Here is a 22,168-nt window from a genome sequence, read left to right on the forward strand (position 1 = left end):
ACTTATGGAAAGAAACCGTGCATACATGCATCCATACTCACATCCACACAGACTATGCCACTCTGTATTTGGTGCAAATAGCCATCTTGTGCTGGCACAGGGGCAAAAACTGTGTCATACAGACCTTTGTGTCCCCACTGCTTTGAAGCATCAATAAACTTTATTGGTGCTCTCACATTAAAAATTAGTCTATAGTATTTTCTAGGCAATACAAGCAACTGCTTAATACCTCAAGTCATCGATTTTGTGTAGAAAGTAACACCAACCAGCTGAAAATTTCAGGCGTCCCCCCCCCCCCCCCCGATTTAGAAACACTGGTTAGTTTAGCCAGGTACTCAGGATCAGCAATGCCTCCTTGAATGCTGGATTTCTGTGAGTGTGATATAGGGGCTATCTGACAAGAAACCCTTACCCAAACTCAAAATAATTCTAAAAACAAAAATTAACTTGGTCATTGGTTCCTTTAACTGCTTGGTTCCCCTCGTTCCCTGTTGATTTCCTTTACCAAGATGGCTGCCGTCGAGCTCTCTCCTCATTGGCCAGATTTTCAGCAGGTGGCCCCGCCCATCAGCTCGCCGTCCCCCAACCCCCTACACCTTCGCCCCGGGTCCTAAATTCTTGGGAACATAATTTAAACAGGCCAGCGGAGTGGGCGGGGCATGCGCCGGATGTGACGTTTACGGAAGCTCCGAGTGTCGTCCGCAGGGACAGGTGGGGAAGGGTCGCGTTAATGCGGTGGGGCGCGGTCTCTGAGCGTGGGCTGACTCAAGGGGAGTGGCTCCCGCGAGTGTGGGGCCTAGAACCTTCGCCTCCCCCGGGTCGCCTGCCCGGCCCGTCGCGCGCGCGAGGCCCTTGCCGGCTCCCGCCCCCAGCCAGGCCCAGCATGTCCCCGCTTATCGCACTCCAAAGACCCGAAGATCTTGGGTGATTTTGCCCCGGGTTGGCAATTTGGACTTGAGTGCCTTCAAGGCGGGGGCCTCAGGCGGTTGTCAGGAGATCCCTGTCCACTGCATACGCCCTCTCCGCTCACTCCAGCTGCTGCTTTTCTCCCCCTCCTCGTCTTTCCCCTTCAGTCCTTTACGACACCGTCCCTCCGTTTTTTGCGGATGCGGATCTTCTCTCTGGAGAGTTGCTCTGCCCTGTAGTACTGGGCACCAGTTGCTGGCCTCAGGAGGGGGTTGCATTCGCGACCCCAAACATCCTCTCCGGAGAGGTACTGAGGTGCAACAGGCATCCTCTGCTTCAGTTAGCTTTAATGGGTCCTGGACAGAGTTTAATAATTAGGTAGCTTGGGGAGGGTTTAGATTTACTAGCGGCTTTCTGAGCTCTAAAAAGGCTTTGTGGGAGATGGAATGCCTTGCATCCCTGGTAGTACCAACTATTAGGGCCTTTTAGAAAGGAAGCTTAGTGGAGGAAACATGACCTAGAGAAAGAATTGGCCAGGAGAGAATTCTCTGAGGGAGGGGTTGGAGTGGGAAACAAAAACAATGGGTAGACAAATGAAACTGAAATGGGAGGGTTTCTGGGCAGATCAGGATCCTGACTGGAGCAAATGATCTCCTTTGGGAAGGGGTAAGGTTTAAGATCGAAAAGGTAACGTGGGGCCAATTAGCACAGGGCCTTAAGTTCCAAAATGAATCCTATAGCTTGTATATTCTAGAGCATGCTGGTTAGGATGTGCTGTAATTCAGTGTGTATCAAATACCTGGATTATTTTTGGAAATGATGTAGAGTGATAATCTAATTGGAAACTGGACTGATCTCGCAGCAGCAATATCTAGAATGATTGTAGAATGACTGCAGTTTGAGACCCAAGGAGGGAAAACTCCCAGGTTTTTTGCTTCCAAGTTACCTTTGTGCCCTTTTGTTATTCAAAGAGTGCTTAGTCTTTGAAGATAGATTTGAGTAAATTGTTTTCAAGATCTAAATTTCTTGCCTTGATAAGATGGATGATGTAGATTGACTGGAATAGTGATTTAGTGAGCTAAGTTAGGATTGTGAGTGTTCATTCCTAGATCAGTTTCCCTAATTAACCCTGTCCTCAGATATGAAAAAGTACACCACAGGAAAATGTCACTCTCAGACTAAATAAAAATAATCAAACTCGAAGTCAGTTAACAATCATCATGGAAGTTCATTGAATATACTCTGCCAGGTACTAGGGTGGATGAGAGTGGATAGCTGGGAGGAGAAATAATACCAAAAATATAAGATGCTGTCCCTCCTTTATGGTGCTGAGGGCAGGACCACCTAATGACAGAATAATTAGCACAAAGGGTAGAACTGAACCTCCTGTGCCCCATTTTAGTTATACTCCTTGTGTCATCTAATGGCACAGGGGCTGTGGGTTTTTGAGTCTGCCAGTCTTTTCATCATTGTGATATGGGCTTCCTTAAGGGTCTCAGCCTTCTTGTGGGAAAGAGACCTTATTTGATATAAGCCATTGCATATGGTATTTTTCTCTGAATGTCTTCATAAGGTAGAGGTTTGTGGAATAAACACACTGAGCTAGGTTGTACTGGGATGATATGGGCCATGATGTTGATGCCATCTTTTTTCTCTTTCCTGTCTCAGAACTTCTTGGTTCTGATGTCTGACCATGGAGATGTGAGCCTCCCTCCCGAAGACCGGGTGAGGGCTCTCTCCCAGATGGGTAGTGCTGTGGAGATAAATGAAGACATTCCACCCCGTCGGTACTTCCGCTCTGGAGTTGAGATTATCCGAATGGCATCCATTTACTCTGAGGAAGGCAACATTGAACATGCTTTCATTCTCTATAACAAGTATATCACGTAAGACATCTCCAGTTTCTTTTTTCTGGTGACTGATGCCTCACTCATTCTGCTTTTGTACTCATTTATTTGTTCAGAATTGCTAAAACTAGAGAACTTTACATCATTTAGCATTAATCATTTTTGCTGGCAGCTCCTACATATTGGCTGTCCTTGACATTCAAAGACACAAGCACTTTATCGTGACTCAATAATTTCATGAGTAAGAGACCTAACTCTTTGGCCTATGCCCACATGGCCCAGCTGTTAGGCAAGAGAGTTGGTGGTTAAACTACATGTTTTGTATTGATGAATGTTTTTCCTCTCTTTTATTAATCATAGGATTAATGTCAAGGCTTTACAGAGCCAAATTCCTCACCTCTACTTATTTTGTAGCAAATTGAATGATTCAGAAAAAAGTTGTTTCTTAACTTTTATGATGCAAATCATCAAATAAGTATTGACCACCTACAGTTTGTGTGGCTCCTATTAGTTGCTTAGCATCATAGGGTAGGTAGCATAAATAAAAGATTTCTGTACAATTAACAAGGAACAACTCCTAAATCCCCAGTGGTGATGAAATGATGTGTAATTTAGGAAGGGGATAATGTTAAAGGGTCTCATATATAATTTCTAGTCTTCTTTGATAATACCAAGACCTTTTTAAAAACTAATTACAGTGTACTTGTATGGCTCTTAATAGTTCATAGAGTATTTCACCTGCATTATTTCATTTAATCTTCACAGTTCTGTGTGCATTTACAGTCATTCCTCGTTTATCGTGGTTAATCTGTTCCAGACTAACGGTTGCACCTGGTGTTGAAGGATTCCTGGGGTGCTCAAATACTTAGACCTACAGTCCATACATACAGTAATTTTAATTTTAGTTGTAATACAGGGGTGTAGAATTGACTCAGACAACTGAGTGCGTGCTGCATCATTTTCACGGTCTCAATCAACTTTTTAGTGAATATATTTGAAAAAACCGCAATAGAGTGAAGCCGTGAAAGTCGAAGCGTGAAGTGGCATGTAGTGGTGCATGTCATCCTCCCATTCTACAAATGAGGAGATAAGGTCAGGGTTTAGGGATGTGCTTTGCTCCACAGTTTGGAGTGATAAAACCTAAAAAGTTTCTGTTCTTTTTGTTTTCCTTTGGTAATATTCTGTTTTTTGAGATCATAATCTTGAGCCACACTGACTAATTTTTTATTACTTTGTATTATTACTTTAGAATAGGTAACAAGTTCATATGGTGCAGAATTTAGAAGATACAAAAGGTTATAAATATTTAAAAACTAAGTCTCCTACCACTCCTCTTTTCCCCAAAACTCTCAGTTTTCCTCTCCAGAGACATTTATTAGTTTCCTGTATGTCCTCCTAGAGATGATATATGCATATCAATTATGTATAATAAGTTTTTGATCCCATACTACTCTAACGCAGGGTATCTCAACATTGGCATCATTTACATAGCTGAATAAATCTTTGTTATGAGGACTGTCCTGTTCAGTGTAGAGTGTTTATTAGCATCCTTAGTATCTTTCCACTAGATGCCAATAGCACCTCCTTCCCTCCAGCTGTGACAACCTAAAATGTCTCCAGACAGTACTTAATATTCTTTGAAGGGCAAAATTGCCTTAGTTGAGAACCAGTGCTCTAAAGAAAAGTGGGAGTTAAGAGTGGACTGCCTAGGATTTTTTTTATCCTCACCTGAGGACATTTTTTGCTTTATCTTTAGATAGAACAGGAGAGAGAGAGGGAGGAAGAGAGAGAGAGAAACAGTGATGTGAGAGAGACACATTGAGTGGTCACCACCCACACGACCCCATCTGGGGCCGGGGACAAACCGCAACCGAAGTACGTGCCCCTTAGCGGGAACTGAACCCGGGACTCTCTGGTCTGCGGCCTGATGCTTCAACCACTGAGCCAAACTGGGCAGGGCTGGACTGCCTAGGATTTATATTGTAATTTTAGAGTGGAGAAAAGGGACTGCTGTTGTCTTTTTCTTTTTTTTTTTTAAGTTTAGAAGTAGTAACTCTTTTCTTAAAGATCATGCATTCCATCCATGCCATCATGCCTTGTCATGTGGCCACAATGTTGATGAAGTTTCATAGAATTATGATTACATTTTGGCCTCTCTTCACTGTTATGAGTTTTTCATTCTTAGGCACAGTGGGTACAAAATTTATTTTCCTGAAGTTTCTTTGGCTACTGGCCCTCTCTTTATATACTCTGCTGTTGGTAGAAATATTTTTCATGTATATTTCCAGTAATCTTATAGATAGATAGTTTTCCCAGAATGAAACCCAGGGGCATAATTCCTTTGAGAGAGTTCAGCAGAATCATGAAATTACTCTACCAGGTGTTTTCTGAAGGGCCTTCTGGGTCCTATTGCCCCACATAGAAAGTGCTTTGAGGGCAAGGACCATATTCATTCAACAAATATATATTATGTATACCTACTTGGCACTGCGCTAGGACCTGGATACATAGTAGATAAAATGGCCCCTTCACTTACTGATATACCTTTTTAGTTATGGAAGATGGCAATAAACAGGTAAACAAATAACTGTAGTCACAAAATGAGGAAAATGCTATGAAAGCGACAGAGAGAGTGCTGTGACAGAGAATAACCAGTATCTAGTTAAATAGAGTAGTCAGGGTAAGGTCTGTCTGGGAAGAAAAGATTTAAACAGAGACTTACAGGATACAGTAGAGTTGGTCATTGTGTTTGGAGTGTAGTAAGTGAGGAAGAAGGATGAGTCCAGATGAGGTCATAGAGGTAAACAGGGCTGAACCTTGCAGGACCTTATTATAGGCCACAGTCAAGAGTTTGTGTTATATCTTGAGAGCAGTAGAAAGCCACTGAAAATTTTTAAGTGAGGTTATGACCTAATCTTACTTATATTTTAAAAATATAAATTTTGGTCGCTGTGTGGTGAATGGTGGAGTGTTAAGAGAAGGCAGGGAGATTAGTTAGGAAACAAAGCCGTTCAGGAAAGAGGCTGGTGTCTTGAAGGAGTATGGTGACCCAAAAATAAGCAGATGGATTTGATATACTGGCTGTAGAGTCCATGGCACTTAGGTATAATTTGGGAAAGAAGATGGTATCAAGATTGACCTCAGCTCTCTTGAGTAATTTAGGATGGGGTGGTTTGTTTACTGAGATGGGGAGAGTGATGTTGAAAGGGGGAATTCAGGTCTTGGTTTTGTTTAACATGTTAAGATGTTAAATTTAATCTGTGAGATATCCAAGTAGAGATGTCCGGTAGAAGGCTGGTTGTACCAGTTGGAACTAGGAGAAGTCTGAATTGGACAACAAATGCAGGAGACCTCAGCATACAGTGGTTCTTTTTTTTTTTTTTTATCCTCACCCAAGGATATTTTTCCATTTTTTGTACAGATAGTGTGGGAGGGAGAGAGAGGAAGGAGAGAGAGAGAGAAACATCGACATGAAGGGACACATCGAGTGGCTGCCACCCGCACAACCAACCAGGGCTGGGGACAAACTGCAACCGAAGTACGTGCCCTTAGCGGGAACCGAACCCGGGTCTCTCCGGACCGCAGGCCGACGCTCTAACCACTGAGCAAAACTGGCCAGGGCAGCATACAGTGGTTCTGAAGCCATGAGAACCGCTAAGACCTAGCACAGAGTCTGTTAATCTGGGGTTCAGCAGCCCCACAGGGATTCATAGATTGATCTTGGAGTCCATGAACTTGATTGGGAAAAACTTTTCTTATTTTTACTAACCTCTAACTGAAATTGAGTATTTCCTTCAATCTTTAATATAGGCCTCAAATGACAGTAGTATTAATAATATAGGCATACCTCGGAGATATTGTAGGTTCAGTTCCAGACCACTGCAGTAAAACAAATTGTGTAATTAAGTGAGTCACATGAATTCTTTGGTTTCTCATGCATATAAAAGTTATGTTTACACTGTACTGTGGTTTTTTTAAGTGTGCAATAACCTTATGTCTAAAAAAACAATGTACGTACATCAATTTAAAAATACTTTATTGCTAAAAATGCTAACCATCATCTGAGCCTTCAGCGAGTTGTAATCTTTTTGCTGGTGGAGGGGTCTTACCTCAGTGTTTATGAAAACATAATATCTGCCAAGCACAATAAAATGAGGTGTGCCTGTATTTATAATTTATCACCAATAGAAATCAAGATATCTTCATATCACATTACACTTTTTTACTGATATCGCAAGGTAGCATTTATATTTATTACTGCTTCGTAATTACAGTACAGAGTTAAATCTGTGACTAGATTCTGTTTTTTAATGTATTAATACATTAATAAATGCATTAAAGAGCACGTTAGTAAAGAAGCACACATTACAATTTTTTATATTTTGAAAATTATTTCAGTAGAATTGTCTTCTTTTGCAATTCTTTGTATTCTATGTTATATCTTAAAATAGTTATTTCGGGGAGGAATTATAGGCTTCATCAGATGCCAGAAGGATCCACAGCACATGAGAGGATCAAGAATCCTTGATAATGAGACTGTAGAATGAGAAAAGGAGCCTGGGACTGAGCCCTGAGGTTGGGTAGTAGAGGGAGGGTCAGCAAAGGAGACGTTGAAGGAAATTCAAGAGACAGGGAGAAGTCCAGGAGAGAGAGGGGCTATGAGAGTCAAAATAGGTCAATGTTTGTAGAGAGGCGCCAACTGGATCAGATGGGTCAGATGGGTGAGGATTTGGGTTTGGTAACATGATGTCACTGGTGATTTAGATATGCAATTTCACTAGAAGGATTAAAGAAATACTAGATTACAGTGGGTTGCAAGGTGAATGGATAGTAAAAAGTAGAGACAGTGTGTATACTGTCAGCAGACATTTTTGTAAAGGGCCTCATAGTAAATATTTTTGGCTTTGTAGGCCATTTGATCTCTCACAACCTCTGCTTTGTAGTATGAAAACAGCCATAGACAGTACATGAACAAGCGAGTATGGCTGAGAGCCAATGAAACTTTATTTACAAAAACAGATGGTGAGCTGGATTTGACCCACTAGTTTAGTTTGCCAAGACCTGGCATAGACAGCTCTTTGTAGAAGTTTGGATAGAAAGTAAAGTGGAAAAATTAGGAAGTAATTGAAGGGGGACAAGTAGTGTGTAAAAATGTGGTGTGTATTTTAAGGCGAGAGATTCTAGAGCATCTTTTTTGCTGATGGAAAAGATCCTGTGGAGAAGGAGAGGCTGCTGTTACAGAAAAGAGAGCGTTTAAACTGGAGCAGTAAACTCCTAAATAGGCAAGAGGGTGGTAGGATTGAAACCACAGAGATTCTTAAGAAATTGATATTTTTCTGTGACTTGATGTTACTTTGAGTGACATGAATATTAGTGTTAACAGCAAGACTAATATGAGGAGTCTGTCCCTGTTTTTGATTCCTCGTATGGGACCATCTAATATGATAAACAGGGCCTGGAGGAGAGTTGAATGAGAGAGAGGTGGCATGTAGCAGCTCATTTACTTAATTTGTTAGATTTGGAGTTTAATTTTGGGATTTTATTGGATTGGCTTGACCTGCATCAATAAATGTAGCTACCTTCATTTTTCTTGCAGATATCTTTATTCTGATTCTGTGAACCAGTAAGCCCTAAGAGTAGGAAACAAGTTCTAGCCCAGTGTTCTCATTCTGTTTTCCTACTGCATTTTACTTGGTCTATTTCTGTCAGTAACAGTGGCTCGTTTTGGCAATTATTACAACTGAGGAGAGAGGAGGGAGTAGGGCAGGCATCCTCGTCACCATTCCTCTGCCTCCCCCACTATTGAGAGTCATTGTTCTAGACCTTTTGTGGATCCTTTAATTCGGGAGTTTAAAAGGCATGTTTGTTCTTTTCCCTGGAGCAGTTCAGGCATCTGAATGATCTCAAGCACATTCCCCGCCTAGGAGGTTTTCCCTGCTGTAGGAATGCTTTGCCTTTTGCAGACCCCAGTGTAGAAGGATCTTCAGCATATTAAAGCAGTACATATTTTCATGATGAGCACAGACAATAATCCAGGCAGTGGATTCTTTCACAGCTTTTTATGGTCATTGACTAGGCTACATAGAAGGGAATTACAGAGGACTTAAGCAATTCCTGTCTGCTCTGCGAGCCTCCTAAAACACAAACCCACTTTCTGAAAATGGTTACTACTAGGATTGGGGCCTATAGAATGAAGAGGTTTTTAAGATTGGAAGAAAAAAAATGAGAGTCCTTAATGCATTCGTGTTATATAACTTCTGCTTGACTTTTTAATTAGTTATTTTTATACAAAATTAGTATTCATGCTTAAAACTATTTTTTTTTCAAAACATACAAGGGAATTATTAAAGTGAAAAGTCTCATCTATAAGAGGTAACAACTGTTATGTTTTTATATATATAAGAAAATGTTTATGCCGGTGCAGGTGCCTAGGCTCATGTTATCCTTTTCCTTAGAGCATGAACGAAATAATATAATATATTTTGTTCTACAACTTGCTTTCTTGACAGTCCTATCTATCTTTCCACATCAGGACATACTGATTCATCTCATTCTTCCTCAGGGCTATTTTTTCTGCTTGGAGCTGTCTTCTGCCAGATTGCTTCATGGCTCACTCTCTTCCTGTTTTTATTTAAATACCACCTTTCCAGTGGTGCCTTTAGCTCCCCTGTCTAACATCTCAATCCCACCCTGGCCAGTTTAGCTCAGGGGTTAGAGTGTAGGCCCGCAGACCAGAGTCACCGGTCTGATTCTGGTCAAGGGCATGTGGCTTGGTTACGGTTCAGTCCCCAGCCCTGGTCAGGGTTGTGTGTGAAGGCAAGCAATTGATGTGTCTCTCTTGCACCGATGTCCCCCCCCCCCGCCCCGCCTCCCACTCTATCTGAAATAAATGGAAAAATATTCTCAGGTGAGGATTTAAAAAAATAATAATAATAATAAAATCTTAATCCCTACCCCCTCACTTCCTGTTTCCTTTCTCTAGTAATTACTTTGCCTTGCACTGATTATCTACATATTTATTGTTTTGTTTATTGGCTGTTCCCCAACTGTAATGTATACTCTTTGGGGTCGATTTTGTAACTGTGTCATTCACTGCCAAATCCCCAGCTTTTACAATAATGCCTGACCCCATAGTAGATGATCAGTAACTATTTGTTGGATGAATGGATGGATGATTATGTTGTTTGTCACATTTGGGTACACCGTAACTTATTAAATAATCCCCTATTGATGGACATATAGGTTTCTAGTTTTCCCTGCTTTTATGAACAATGCTGTATTGAATACTCTTATACCTTTGTACTGTTATGCAGGATAAATTCCTAGAAGTGGAATTGTGAGTTTAAAGGATATACACATTAAAGACATTTTAAAAATATGTTTTTATTAATTTTTTAGAGAACAAGGAGGGGAGAGAGAGAGAAACATGGATGTAAGAGAGAAACATCAATTGGCTGCCTCCTACGCACCCCCTACTGGGGATCGAGCCTGAAACCTAGGCATGTGTCCTGACCAGGGAATTGAACTGGGACCTGTCAGTCCATGGGACAGTGCTCGATCCACTGGGCCACACTGGCCAAGCCACATTTAAAATTTTTAATAGTTGTCTCCCACCCACTCCCTTCCCTAAGAAAAAAAAATAATATCAAATTATAGTCCTGCTAAGAATGCATAAGGACACTCATTTTCTTACACCCTTGCCTACACTGGTTATAATCAACCTTTAAGCCTTTGCCAATCTGAAAGATGAAAATGATCTCTCATTTTAATTTCAGTTTCTTTCATGATAAGTATATTTATTCACCTTCTGTATTTACTCTTCTCCTTATCTATTTATCCCCCATTGTTCTGTTAGGTGGTTTTGCTTGTGTTTTTGCCAGCGATTCTTTCTTTGTTTTGGCACATATCCTTTCTCTCGGCTATAACCAAATCTAACCCCAGAGAACAGTACACATCTGGGCCACAGCTATTCTGAACGGGTCTAGCCCTGGTGTTAACATCTTCATCTCTTCTTCTTGTTCACATTTTTTATTTGTTTATTAGTGAAAAGAGTCATATGAGCACACAGTAGATGTTAGCTATGTACTCTTTTTATTTTTTTTATCTCTTTAAGCATCATAGCAATCCTATCAGGTGGTACTATTTTGTCTTTGTTTATATAATTTATATACATAAAGAAACTGAGGGATGGTGAGATTAAGTAATTTGCCTGAGGTCACAGTAAATGGCCAAGCCAGGACTGAACCCGGGCAAGGTGGCTTCAGAGCCTCTCCTCCTAACCACCAAGCTCTGTTTCCTCCTATATGAGAAAGAGGGGTTATGTTGCCCAGTCTCTACTTTCAAGAGACCCTTCTGTCCATATGTCCCCATTCAGAAATGGACAACAGTTGAAAGAAGGGAAAGGTATTCATGTATAGGTCTGAAAGTTCTGTTCTTACTTATAAACTATTACTCCCACTCTTGTCTCATCCACCCTATATCCCCTGCCCTCTATATATGTAATTCTTGTTTTTTTAGATATATATAAGCAGAATTATACACACACACACACACACACACACACATTTTTATTTTCCCTCTTTTTTACAAGGTAGCATAATATATATACTTTTTTATTTACACTTTGTTTTTTCATTCAGCTCATCCAGAGGTTTTAAGTCCATTCTATTCAGCAGATATTTATTGAGTGCCTCTTTATACAAGGCACTGTGTTGGCTTTAGAGGAATACATGAAGAAACATGAGACTGAAATCTCTGGCCTCAGGTACTTTACAGTCTCTTCAGGTTGAGAGCATAAGCAAACAAAGTGAGGTGTTTTTATGACATGGTACTTTCTTGGCTGATTCAGGCTTCAGTACAAAGCACATTGGGCCTGCTGAAGGTGGTGAACGAGAACCTTGGTCTTCAGGGCCTAGGTGAGAGAGTTACTGAATTGTAAGTCTCTTTAACACAAGAACTGTATCTTATTTATCTTAATATCCAACTTAGGACTTTATGATTGAACAAATAAATCTACTTGTTTTAGATGTCAAGGAAACTTTTATATCTTTTCATGAACCCAAAGGGAAGATTTTTAGAATAATTTTTTTAATCCTCACTCAAGGGCATTTTTCTATTGAATTTTTTAGATGGAGGAAGGGAAGGAGAGAGAGAGAGTGAGAGATAAAGAGAAACATGAACATGAGAGAGACATATCAGTTGGTTGCCTCCTGTATGACCCCAACTGGGGCTGGGAATCAAACCTACAACGCTTTGGTCCTTGGGCCGATACTCTAACCACTGAACAAAACTGGCCAGGGCTAGAATCATTTTGATTTTAGAATTTATTGCAGCATGAAGGGTCTTGGATTGAAAGGAAATTTTCACGTGCCAAATATAGGACCGGAGGAGGAGGACTCTTCCATAGAGTCTGTTTTAATGGGGCTGGCATGGGGAGTTGTCTTCTTTTCCCCTTACCAAGGCTTCTTCTTCTGTTTTTCTCCTGTTCATGGGCAGAAAATGGAAAAGACTTAGGTAATCCCAACTATAGCAGAGTATTTTAGGCTGTGAGCAAGCTACCCTCAATTCATTTGTTTTGGGTCTTGGTTGTATTTATTACAACTTAATTATAGTAAAAGACCCCTTTGTTTAGAACCCCTCCAACAGTTGTGGACATTCCAGGAGCCATGTGGAGGCAGCGTGGTGTAGTGGTTAAAAGAGTAGATTCTGGAGCTGGCACTGAAGTTCTGAATTTGCCACTTTGGGCTCTGACAAGATACTGGACTTCTTTTTTTTTCATTGTCCCTAAGTAGACATCCTGGATGTTAGAGGTCTGTGAACTGAATCAGTTTATTTTTCCCACTGAGCTTTATGCCAAGGGTAAGAGCTGAAAGAGAGTATCTAGTGCTTATGTTTCTCTAAGCACTTTTCCTCAGAGATCATAATGCATGTTATACATGTAACATGAACATATTACACACAGGTACTGTCTAAGCTTCTCAGTGTTTAGTATGATGCAAAGAGTATTCTTTGAAGGAACATGAATCCCAAAAGAAGAAAAGCCAAAGTTAAAGGTCACTCACACTAGGAGTAGGAGTAGAAATAGAACATGGGTTTTCCTTTGGCTTCCTGCCCTTGGCTACCCTTGTTCTCCGAAGAATTATTTGTGACAGAGACCCTTTCCTCTAGAAACCTGACACTGGCACAAAAAGAAAAGACTGTCTCTGGCAGTGTAGTTGTGTGCACAGGATAGGCTCTCCCCTCACACATTTTTGTTGTAGGAGTCTGGTGCTTGCTGCTGTGGGCCTGATTTTGGAGAAGAGAGAAACAGTCTGTTGCTCTTTACAGGCTAGAGATGGGTGGGGGGACATGGCCTGTCTGGGTGTGCCTGTTCCCCATCCCCTGCACATCTGGAACCCCATCATGTGGTGGCTGCAGGATAAGGGAGTTGTATTGCTTCAGTCTTTTGGACATGTGGACATTTCTTTGTATCGTAATCATCCTGATCTGTTTCCTTAGGCTCTTTATTGAGAAACTACCAAAACATCGAGATTACAAATCGGCTGTCATTCCTGAAAAGAAAGACACATTAAAGGTGGGTCTTCACTTTCATTGTTGCCCATCTAAAAGCTTCACAGTGGCACACACTAACTTCAGGGTAAAAGCAGTAGTGTCTGCATCTGAACATCAAATCCTGCAATAGGAGATCAGGCCATCTCACCAGATCAGTATGAAGTAGCAGGTATGGTACCATAGGAGGTATTTTACATTGTTTTTGGAAACATTGTTGCCATTGCCAATTTGACTTCTTTACTTAATTAGCTGGGAATTATTCTAATTCTCAGTATTTTTTTGTTTGTCTCAGAAATTAAAGGAGATTGCATTTCCCAAAGCAGAAGAGTTGAAGGCAAAGCTTTTAAAACGATATACCAAAGAATATGCAGAATATAATGAAGAAAAAGTGAGTATATAACAACCACAAAAAAAAGGAAATTATTTTGTTTTCTTAGGCTATGCCCTGGGATTATAATATAATATTTCAACAGATTCTGTGATTTTAATGTAATACTTTACTTTTTTGGCCAGAACTCAGAAAAGTAGAATGCGAGTGTTTAGGCTGAGTATACCTGCTTGTCCAAGAGGGTGACTTGAGGGGCAGAAAATTGCCTGTCTTCTGTATCTAGGGCAAGAACCTAAGAAACAATGAAAATTCTCACTAAAACATGGGTTTTTAGATCAGAGAATTTGGTGGGTTTGATTCACATTTTTTTATACCTGTTAGAAATAATTGATTTCTCTTTCAAGCTATTTTCTTTTGTTGTTGTTGTTATTCCTCACCTGAAGATATCTTTTCATTGAGTTTTAGATAGACTGAAAGGGAGGGAGGGAGGGAGGGAGGGGGAGAGAGAAACATTGATATGAAAGAGACACATCGATTGGTTGTCCCCCGCATGACCCAGACCAGGGCCTTGGATTGAACCTGCAACCCAGGTATGTACCCTTGACCAGAATTGAACCTAAGACCCTTCAGTCTGTGGGCTGACGCTCTAACCACTGAGCAAAACCAACTAGGTCATCAAGCCATTTTCAAATCATTCTTATTAGGAAGAGGCAGTTTAAGCTCGTGGAGAAGCTCCCAGGGCACTGTCCATAGTCTGTGTCAGTTGTGCAGACACGTCCATGTTATTTTGTAGCACACTGATGAGCTCTGTTCTAGGCTCTGTTGGTGAAAATCCACAGAGGTGAACAGCTATGAAGTGTATATTTCTAAGGCACTGAGTGAGTGAGTGAGATTATTACTTAATATTTCTTGTTCATTAAAAATGTTGCACTATATTGAAATCATCACCAGAAAATCTCAGAGGCTTCATTTTGGGTTAAAAATTCAAGAGACCCCCCCAATATAGCAGGTATAAGTTCAGATTTGGTTCTATTTTATAGCCTTACTGGGATATAGAATGTAATGTCTACATGGCACAGTTAGAGAATAAAACTGTATATGATACCAATTATGAGGTGCAGATAATAAGTTGCATGGAGATTTTGGTAAAGAAGAAATACATTACTTAGAGTCATTGGGAAGGGTACTGAGAGGGTTGAGGCTTTAATTATCCTTGAAGAATAGGTATATGGTGGCTAGAGAGACAGGAGTGGTGACTCTTCCATGTGTGTAGAGGTACTGAGGGAAGCATGAATCCTCTGCTGGGAAATCAGGCCAGAGCAGAAGTGCATTTTGGGAAATCCCCCTGCTGAATAGCCTTGTCCTGCTGAGGTGTGAAGTCACCTAAGTGTAGTGTTAACCTAACTCATATTCTCTCTTTGTAGAAGAAGGAAGCAGAAGAATTTGCCCGGAACATGGCCATCCAGCAGGAGATGGAAAAAGAGAGACAGAGGATAGCACAACAGAAGCAGCAACAGTTGGAGCAGGAACAGTTCCATGCCTTCGAGGAGATGATCCGGAATCAGGAACTAGAAAAAGAGCGGCTGAAAATTGTACAGGAGTTTGGGAAGGTGGACCCTGGCCTAGGTGGCCCACTGGTACCTGACTTGGAGAAACCCTCCCCAGATGTGTCCCCCACAGCACCTGTTGCATCCACACAGCCTTCAGATTGTAATACAACCGTAAGACCTGCCAAACCACCTGTGGTGGACAGGTCCTTGAAACCTGGAGCATTGAGCAACTCAGAAAGTAGTGAGTCCTTTTGCTCATATCCTCTTTTACCTTAGCTGCAGCTAAACAGTGTCTTAGGCTGGGGGATTCCGCCTAAGATTACTCCATGATCCCACTCATTAGGCTATGGTTACAGTTACCCATTTGATCAGTATTCCTGTACTACGTCCTGTCACACTGGCTGCATTATGAAAGTGGCCTTTGCTTAAGCCATATAATTTACCTGGGCCCCAATCAATATTCTGAAGAACTAATAATATCCTTGAAAGTTATAGAGATTTGAAATGTTCAGTGAACTAGAGACCACTATTGGCCTTTGTAAAGGACACTTGAAATTTGTTATACCACTTTGTGATGTAACAGCTGACTTTAAAGGGGACGGGCACTACTGAATTGTACTTGCCCTGAAAACATTCCTAATCCTTAAGGAGCCTAGTCAAAGTAAATATTGTATATAGTCAATGATAAATCAGTCTAGCCATAAAAACTATAGATAGTCTTTCCTCCTCTCGCCAGTGATTGACGATCTGAGAAAATAACAACAGCTGCAAAATGATGAGTATACCTTAATTATTAGAATAGGTCTTTTTGGTAGGAATATGCTTTCAAATAGTCATTTAAGGAAATCTGTTTTGCAGAAGATCCACTTAAAAGGACGATGTAAGAGTGGTCAAGGGGTACTAGACTCTGAAGCCTGGCCTTTAGGATTTTTTTCCCACATACTTGGCAGACTTGTCTCTCACCATGATTCCTTTATACATATTCTATACTTTGGTCAAATTGGACTCTCACATTCCCAGAACAGTCCCTGGACTATCTTATCCAAAGAGGTTTGTTAACATTTGCCCTGAACCTAAAATCTCCTTTTTCAATCTCTGCCTTTCCTGATTTTCTTAGTTTTTCCAGATCCCCTTCCCTTCAATAAGATTGATTCTATTCTTATTTATTTATTTTTTATCCTCACCCGAGGATATTTTTCCATTTTTTGTACAGATAGAGTGGGAGGGAGAGAGAGGAAGGGAGAGAGAGAGAGAAACATTGACGTGAAAGGGACACATCGAGTGGCTGCCACCCGCACGACCAACCAGGGCCGGGGACAAACTGCAACCGAAGTACGTGCCCTTAGCGGGAACCGAACCCGGGTCTCTCCGGACCGCAGGCCGACGCTCTAACCGCTGAGCCAAACCGGCCAGGGCTGATTCTATTCTTAAAACTCCCAGAGCTTTTATTATCTGTAATCATTACCTGATAGTATAGTCATTTGTCAATAACTAGATTTTAACTTCTTGCAGGGTTAGGGCTTGAGTGTTATTCCTTTTTGTGTTCCCTGTGGGCTGGGCACAGTGTCTATTTGGTAAGTGATTATTGAACTGAAAGGAAAGGACTGTGTCAGACCTTAATTCAGAATCTTCAGACACCATCATCAGACTGTCGCGTGACTACTTGGCTCTTGGACTGACATTGTTACCTCTCCAGCAGTTTAGATTTTGCTATTGAATATGCAGAAACAGAACATCCTTTTACACTTTTTTGTTTGGAATGAAAATGTGACTGTGAGAGATACCCTCTGATTTTAGCCTGCTGGCTCTCTCACAGGTTTCTCCTGGTGTTCAGGGACGGGGTCCATTCTTGGCATTCTGACCCAGGCTTGTAAGCTGCTGTGTGTGCATGCCTTTCAGGAGGACCAGGGTGCTTTTTGTTGTTTTGTTTTATCATTTTAACTTTCTTCTAAATTAATAAATTCAGAAGTAAGTAGTTACCCATATTACTTTCTATCATCTAGAATATATCCTGATGTATTTCTTTGAAAGGCATACTCTTTGATATTCTTACCTTAGATAAAAGAGAGATTTAAAATAGAAGTAAAAATTTAATTGAATGAGGTTATTTTTTTAATTCTTTGTATTAGATGGTGACAGAGAAGTTAAGAAACTTCTCTTAAGTAGTGGTTTACCCTGGTCTTAACTTGAATGATTGAAGCCTCTTTTCTTTTCTTAAAATAATGTACTCCCAGCAGCTGTGGCTAGAAGCTGGAGAAGAGGCTTTACAACTTTCTTTCTTCTGACGTTTATTTATTTATTTTTTTAATCCTCACCCGAGGACACCCTTCCATTTTTTGTACAGATAGAGTGGGAGGGAGAGAGAGGAAGGGAGAGAGAGACAGAAACATCGACGTGAAGGGACACATCGAGTGGCTGCCACCCGCACGACCATCCAGGGCCGGGGACAAACTGCAACTGAAGTACATGCCCTTAGCGGGAACCGAACCCGGGTCTCTCCGGACCGCAGGCCGACGCTCCAACCGCTGAGCCAAACCGGCCAGGGCTATTTATTTATTTTTTTAATCCTCACCTGAGGACACCCTTCCATTTTTTGTTCAGATAGAGTGGGAGGGGGAAAAAGAGAGAGAGAGAGAGAGAGAGAGAAACATACATCAATGTGAAAGGGACACATTGAGTGGCCGCCACCTGTGCAAACCAACCAAGGCCGGGGACAAACTGCAACCGAGGCACGTGCCCTTAGCGGGAACCGAACCCAGGTCTCTCTGGACTGCAGGCTGATGCTCTGACCGCTGAGCAAAACCGGCCAGGGCCTTTCTTCTGCCATTTAGGATGAGATTCCCTCTCACTGCCTGAAGTTGGGGACGGACAGTGATTTGACATTGCTCTCCAAGGGTTGCCAGCTCTGAGTCAGCTTGGGGAGGCTCTGCCTGTGGTCTCAGATGTTTCCCCTTTCTCCATTACAGCTCCTACAATCGACGGACTGCGCCATGTGGTGGTACCTGGGAGGCTCTGCCCACAGTTTCTCCAACTAGCCAGTGCCAACACTGCGCGGGGAGTAGAGACATGTGGAATTCTCTGTGGAAAACTGGTAAAAAACGTGGAAAACTGGTAAAAAACAAATGCTTTCCTGAGCTAAAACTGTTTCTTCCCTCTTGGCCTCCTGTGACTCTCAGAGAAGATAAACGGGGTTACTCTTTGCTCCCATCCCTCTGCCGGTTGCATTATGGACAGCACAATACGATATCACTTTGAATTTGATGACTCTGTATTGATTGATATTGAGAGTCCCTTGAATTGAACTGTTTTTGTTTTTGTTTTTGTCCTCACCCGAGGATATATTTTCCATTGATTTTTAGAGAGAATGGAAGGGAGGGATGGATAAGGAGAGAGAGAGAGAGAGAGAGAGAGAGAGAGAGAGAGAGAACATCAATACGAGAGAAACACATTGATTGGTTGCCTCCCTCATGCAATCAAACTGGGCTGGGGATTGAACCTGCATTCCAGGTACGTACCCTTGGCCGGGGATCGAATCCAGAATTCTTTGGTCTATGGGCTGACACTCTAACCACTGAGCCAACACCAGCCAGGGATGAACTGATTATTTAATGCTAGTAGTAAGAAATACCTACTTCTACACTTGGTAGGAAGATCCAGTCATTACCTATATATCATTTTTCAAACACCTGCTTTATGGTAGGACCTAGGGGTATGAAATATATAAAGCACGTAGCACATGTACACAGAAAGAACCCAAGTACTTTGGAAAGGTGGGAGATACACACCAAAAGATAAATAACATGCTGAATAGTAGGTACAATATGAACACTAAAAACTTTGCAAAGATCATTGAACAGAGGCACTTACAGAACCCGTTACTAACTGCTGGGTGAACAAATTAATGAAGTGGAACAAACTTAGACTGAGCTTTAAAGGATGGGAAGGACTTAGAGAAACAGTGAAAGAGAAACTGCTTTAGATGTGAACAAAGAAAGAGAAATGGTACTATATGCTGAGCTTCCTAAAACCACGGGTAGACCCATTTCACCGAAGCGGGGAATTCCCATGGGGCAGTGGGCACCTGTGACTTTGCAGAGCACCCCCAGGGGCAGCCAAGGTTGTAAACCACAAGGTGGGCGACTCAGGGAGCAAGATGTAGACTGGGGTGGGAAGGACCTTCACTTATGTAGATGTTGAACTTTCTACTGCTGTGACAGAGTGGGGTTGCATAAGTGCCTGGGAATTGTGATAGGTTGTTTTCTCCTTTGACAGATGAGGAATGAATTTACTGTCACCCACGTTCTCATCCCCAAGCAAAGTGGTGGGTCTGATTATTGCAACACGGAGAACGAAGAAGAGCTTTTTCTCATACAGGATCAGCAGAACCTCATCACACTGGGCTGGATTCATGTAAGCAGTTCTGAGCTCTCAGGGTCAGTCTCATCTCTCATGATGTCATAAACACACTGCCAATTTTTTTCTTTGAACATAGCGATCGCGTGCAGATTATTGAGATGATTGTGTTTCCCTCCCTTGGATGCAAACTTGACTTTTCTAGCATACTTGACTGCTTGTACTACAGTATTGATTTCTGATAACTACTTAGGGTTTTTACATTTTTTATTTAAAACAAGTGTTTTAAATAAAAATGAACTTGTTTTCCTAAAGTCCCAGTTTCCTTGTGAGTGTGGATAGTGATGGGATGCTGGCCTAAAATATAAGTGGACACGGAGTATCCACTTCAGACTTAGTGTATAAAGTATATAAATCCTAAAAGTATATACATCAAAATATTTTAAATGAGCCACGGAAGTTAATTCAGATGTTTGCATTTGGTTTTTCTTAGAGCAATATACACCTTTATGTAAACCAGAAGGGCCACCAATATAGGTAATTTTAAAGTGTCTGCATATCTTACATAATCTTTTGGTAATATTCAAGTAAAATATAATTCTATCCCTAAAGATTATTTCTTTTTTTTTTTTTTCCCTTTACCTTTTTTTTTTATCCTCATCCGAGGACATTTTTTCATTTTTTGTTCAGATAGAGTGGGAGGGAGAGAGAGAGAGAGAAACATCGACGTGAAAGATACACATCGCGTGGCTGCCACCCGCACAACCCAACCAGGGCCGGGGACAAACTGCAACCGAGATACGTGTTCTTAGCAGGAACCGAACCCGGGTCTCTCTGGATCGCAGGCTGACGCTCTAACCACTGAGCCAAACTGGCCAGGGCTCCTTTACCTTTTTAATTCCTCTCACAGATTAAATTGCTTTTCATGTTGCCTGCCAGGGTTACATACTAACAAATCAGCTTGCTTCTGGATTTGGGAAGATGACTCACACTTGTATGTTAGAATTGGCAAAATACTGACCTGGGAAGCAGTCCCACGTGCCTCTGACCTTTATTCCGTTTGATTACATGAATATTTGCCTTCCATTGTGTATCCCCATTGGATAGAAAACTTGTTTCTTATCTGAGGGGATACAGATTTGAGTAAGATACAGTTGTAGTCTTATGAAGGAGATTAGACACATAGACAAGTTATAACTCTTCACATGAGGCAGAATGTGCCAAGTGCCTTAAGAGGACCAAAGAGATCCCTGTGGGATTCAGAGGAGGGAAGGGCTATGCCTGGTATGATTTACTAGATCTTTGACAAGATTGGCCAAGGGAGAGCTCCATGTGGAGGGGAAGGCATTGGAATAGGCAGACTATGTTCCTGGAGCATTGAGTGTCCAGTTTGCTGGAGTTTATGCTTCATACCAGGAAATGGTAGTAGATAAGCTTTAATGTGATACATTGGGTAAACAGGAAGAATAGTTCTCCTTTTTAGTACATAGGGAACTCTTAAAGTTTTTTTTCTGTATTTGTGATTATTTCTTTCTTTTTTTTTTTTTTAGCATAGTTGACATACAATACTGTATTAGTTTCAGGTGTACAACATAGTGATTTGACATTTTGAGTAGAGCAATGACGTGATCCTTTAGAAAATTTAAAATAAAGGCCCTTTTAAGATAAGTTGAGTCAGGGAGATCATTGATGAGATTAGAGGGGTGATAAAATGTCCTAATAAGAGCTAGGGTGATGGCATTGGGTTTGAGTAAGAGGAGATGAACGTAGGATGTCAGAGGATGTGAGGAATGAGTAAGAGGGGATGATGAATAAAAGTGATGACTTAGAGATTTGGGGCCTGACTCATGGAAGTAGCAGTGATCATCTCATAAGCAGGAAGAGAACTTAACTTTGGAAATGGAGTAAATGGTGTTCAGTTCTGAGCATGTTGAATGGAAGGTCCTGGTGAGACATTAAATAGGTGGAGATGGTTATCAGGCAGTTGGAAATGTGGCTAGGACTTGGGAGCAAGGCTAAGGCAGGAAAGAGATCTGGGAGCCTCTGTGTAGAGCTGACCTTGGAAGCCTTAGAGCTGGAGGAGAATGGAGAGCAAGAAGAAATTCAGTGGCAGCCTGGGGAACAGACTATCTAGGGGAACATGGGAAGTAGGCAGTAATGAAGCAAAGCCATGTAAGAGAAAGATGAAGGTGGTGCTCAGGCACAGAAGCCAAAGGAGGTGGAAGGCTCTAAAAAGCAACTTTAGGATGTTAATTATGTCACATGCTGCAGAGAGCTCCAGAATGGTGAAGACCTGGACAAGCCTGTTGGATTTGGGAAGTCATTGATGACCTCAACTTAGTGGTTTTCAGGCAGTGGTGGGAGTAGATTATAAGAGTTAGAGAAGTAATGGGGATTGAGGCTGTGCTGATAGTGAAATGCACACTAATTCTTTGAAGAGCTCAGTTCTAAAGGAAAGGAAAGAGATGGGATGGTGGCTTAAGGAGTAGCCAGGTTGAGAGATTTGCTTGATTTATGGTTTAGTATGAAGAGCTTAAACATGTGTTTTGTTTTGATTTTTTTAAAACCTTTACATTTGACATATAACTTGTGTAAGAAAGTACATAAACTAAATTATGAACATCTATGTATAC

At 41.4% G+C, this 22,168-nt stretch overlaps 1 protein-coding gene across 3 annotated transcripts in view; it reads left to right on the plus strand.

The window, feature by feature from the left end:
- The first annotated feature begins 617 nt into the window (after positions 1–617).
- The window catches only part of LOC118631037 (STAM binding protein), a 29,110-nt gene continuing 7,559 nt past the window's right edge, over positions 618–22,168 (plus strand). The window contains exons 1-7 of one of the 3 annotated variants that reach the window (XM_036263363.1): positions 618–711; positions 2,575–2,792; positions 13,251–13,326; positions 13,597–13,692; positions 15,057–15,423; positions 18,149–18,273; positions 19,455–19,592. In XM_036263363.1, coding sequence (XP_036119256.1) covers positions 2,590–2,792; positions 13,251–13,326; positions 13,597–13,692; positions 15,057–15,423; positions 18,149–18,273; positions 19,455–19,592 — 1,005 coding nt within the window. In that variant the 5' untranslated portion in view covers positions 618–711; positions 2,575–2,589. Of the gene's footprint in view, positions 712–908; positions 1,214–2,574; positions 2,793–13,250; positions 13,327–13,596; positions 13,693–15,056; positions 15,424–18,148; positions 18,274–19,454; positions 19,616–22,168 lie in introns of those variants that run through there. The other 2 variants (XM_036263365.1, XM_036263364.1) reach the window with 2 other exon arrangements.

This window comes from Molossus molossus, unplaced genomic scaffold, assembly GCF_014108415.1.
Source record: "Molossus molossus isolate mMolMol1 unplaced genomic scaffold, mMolMol1.p scaffold_m16_p_15, whole genome shotgun sequence".
Lineage (NCBI taxonomy): Eukaryota > Metazoa > Chordata > Mammalia > Chiroptera > Molossidae > Molossus > Molossus molossus.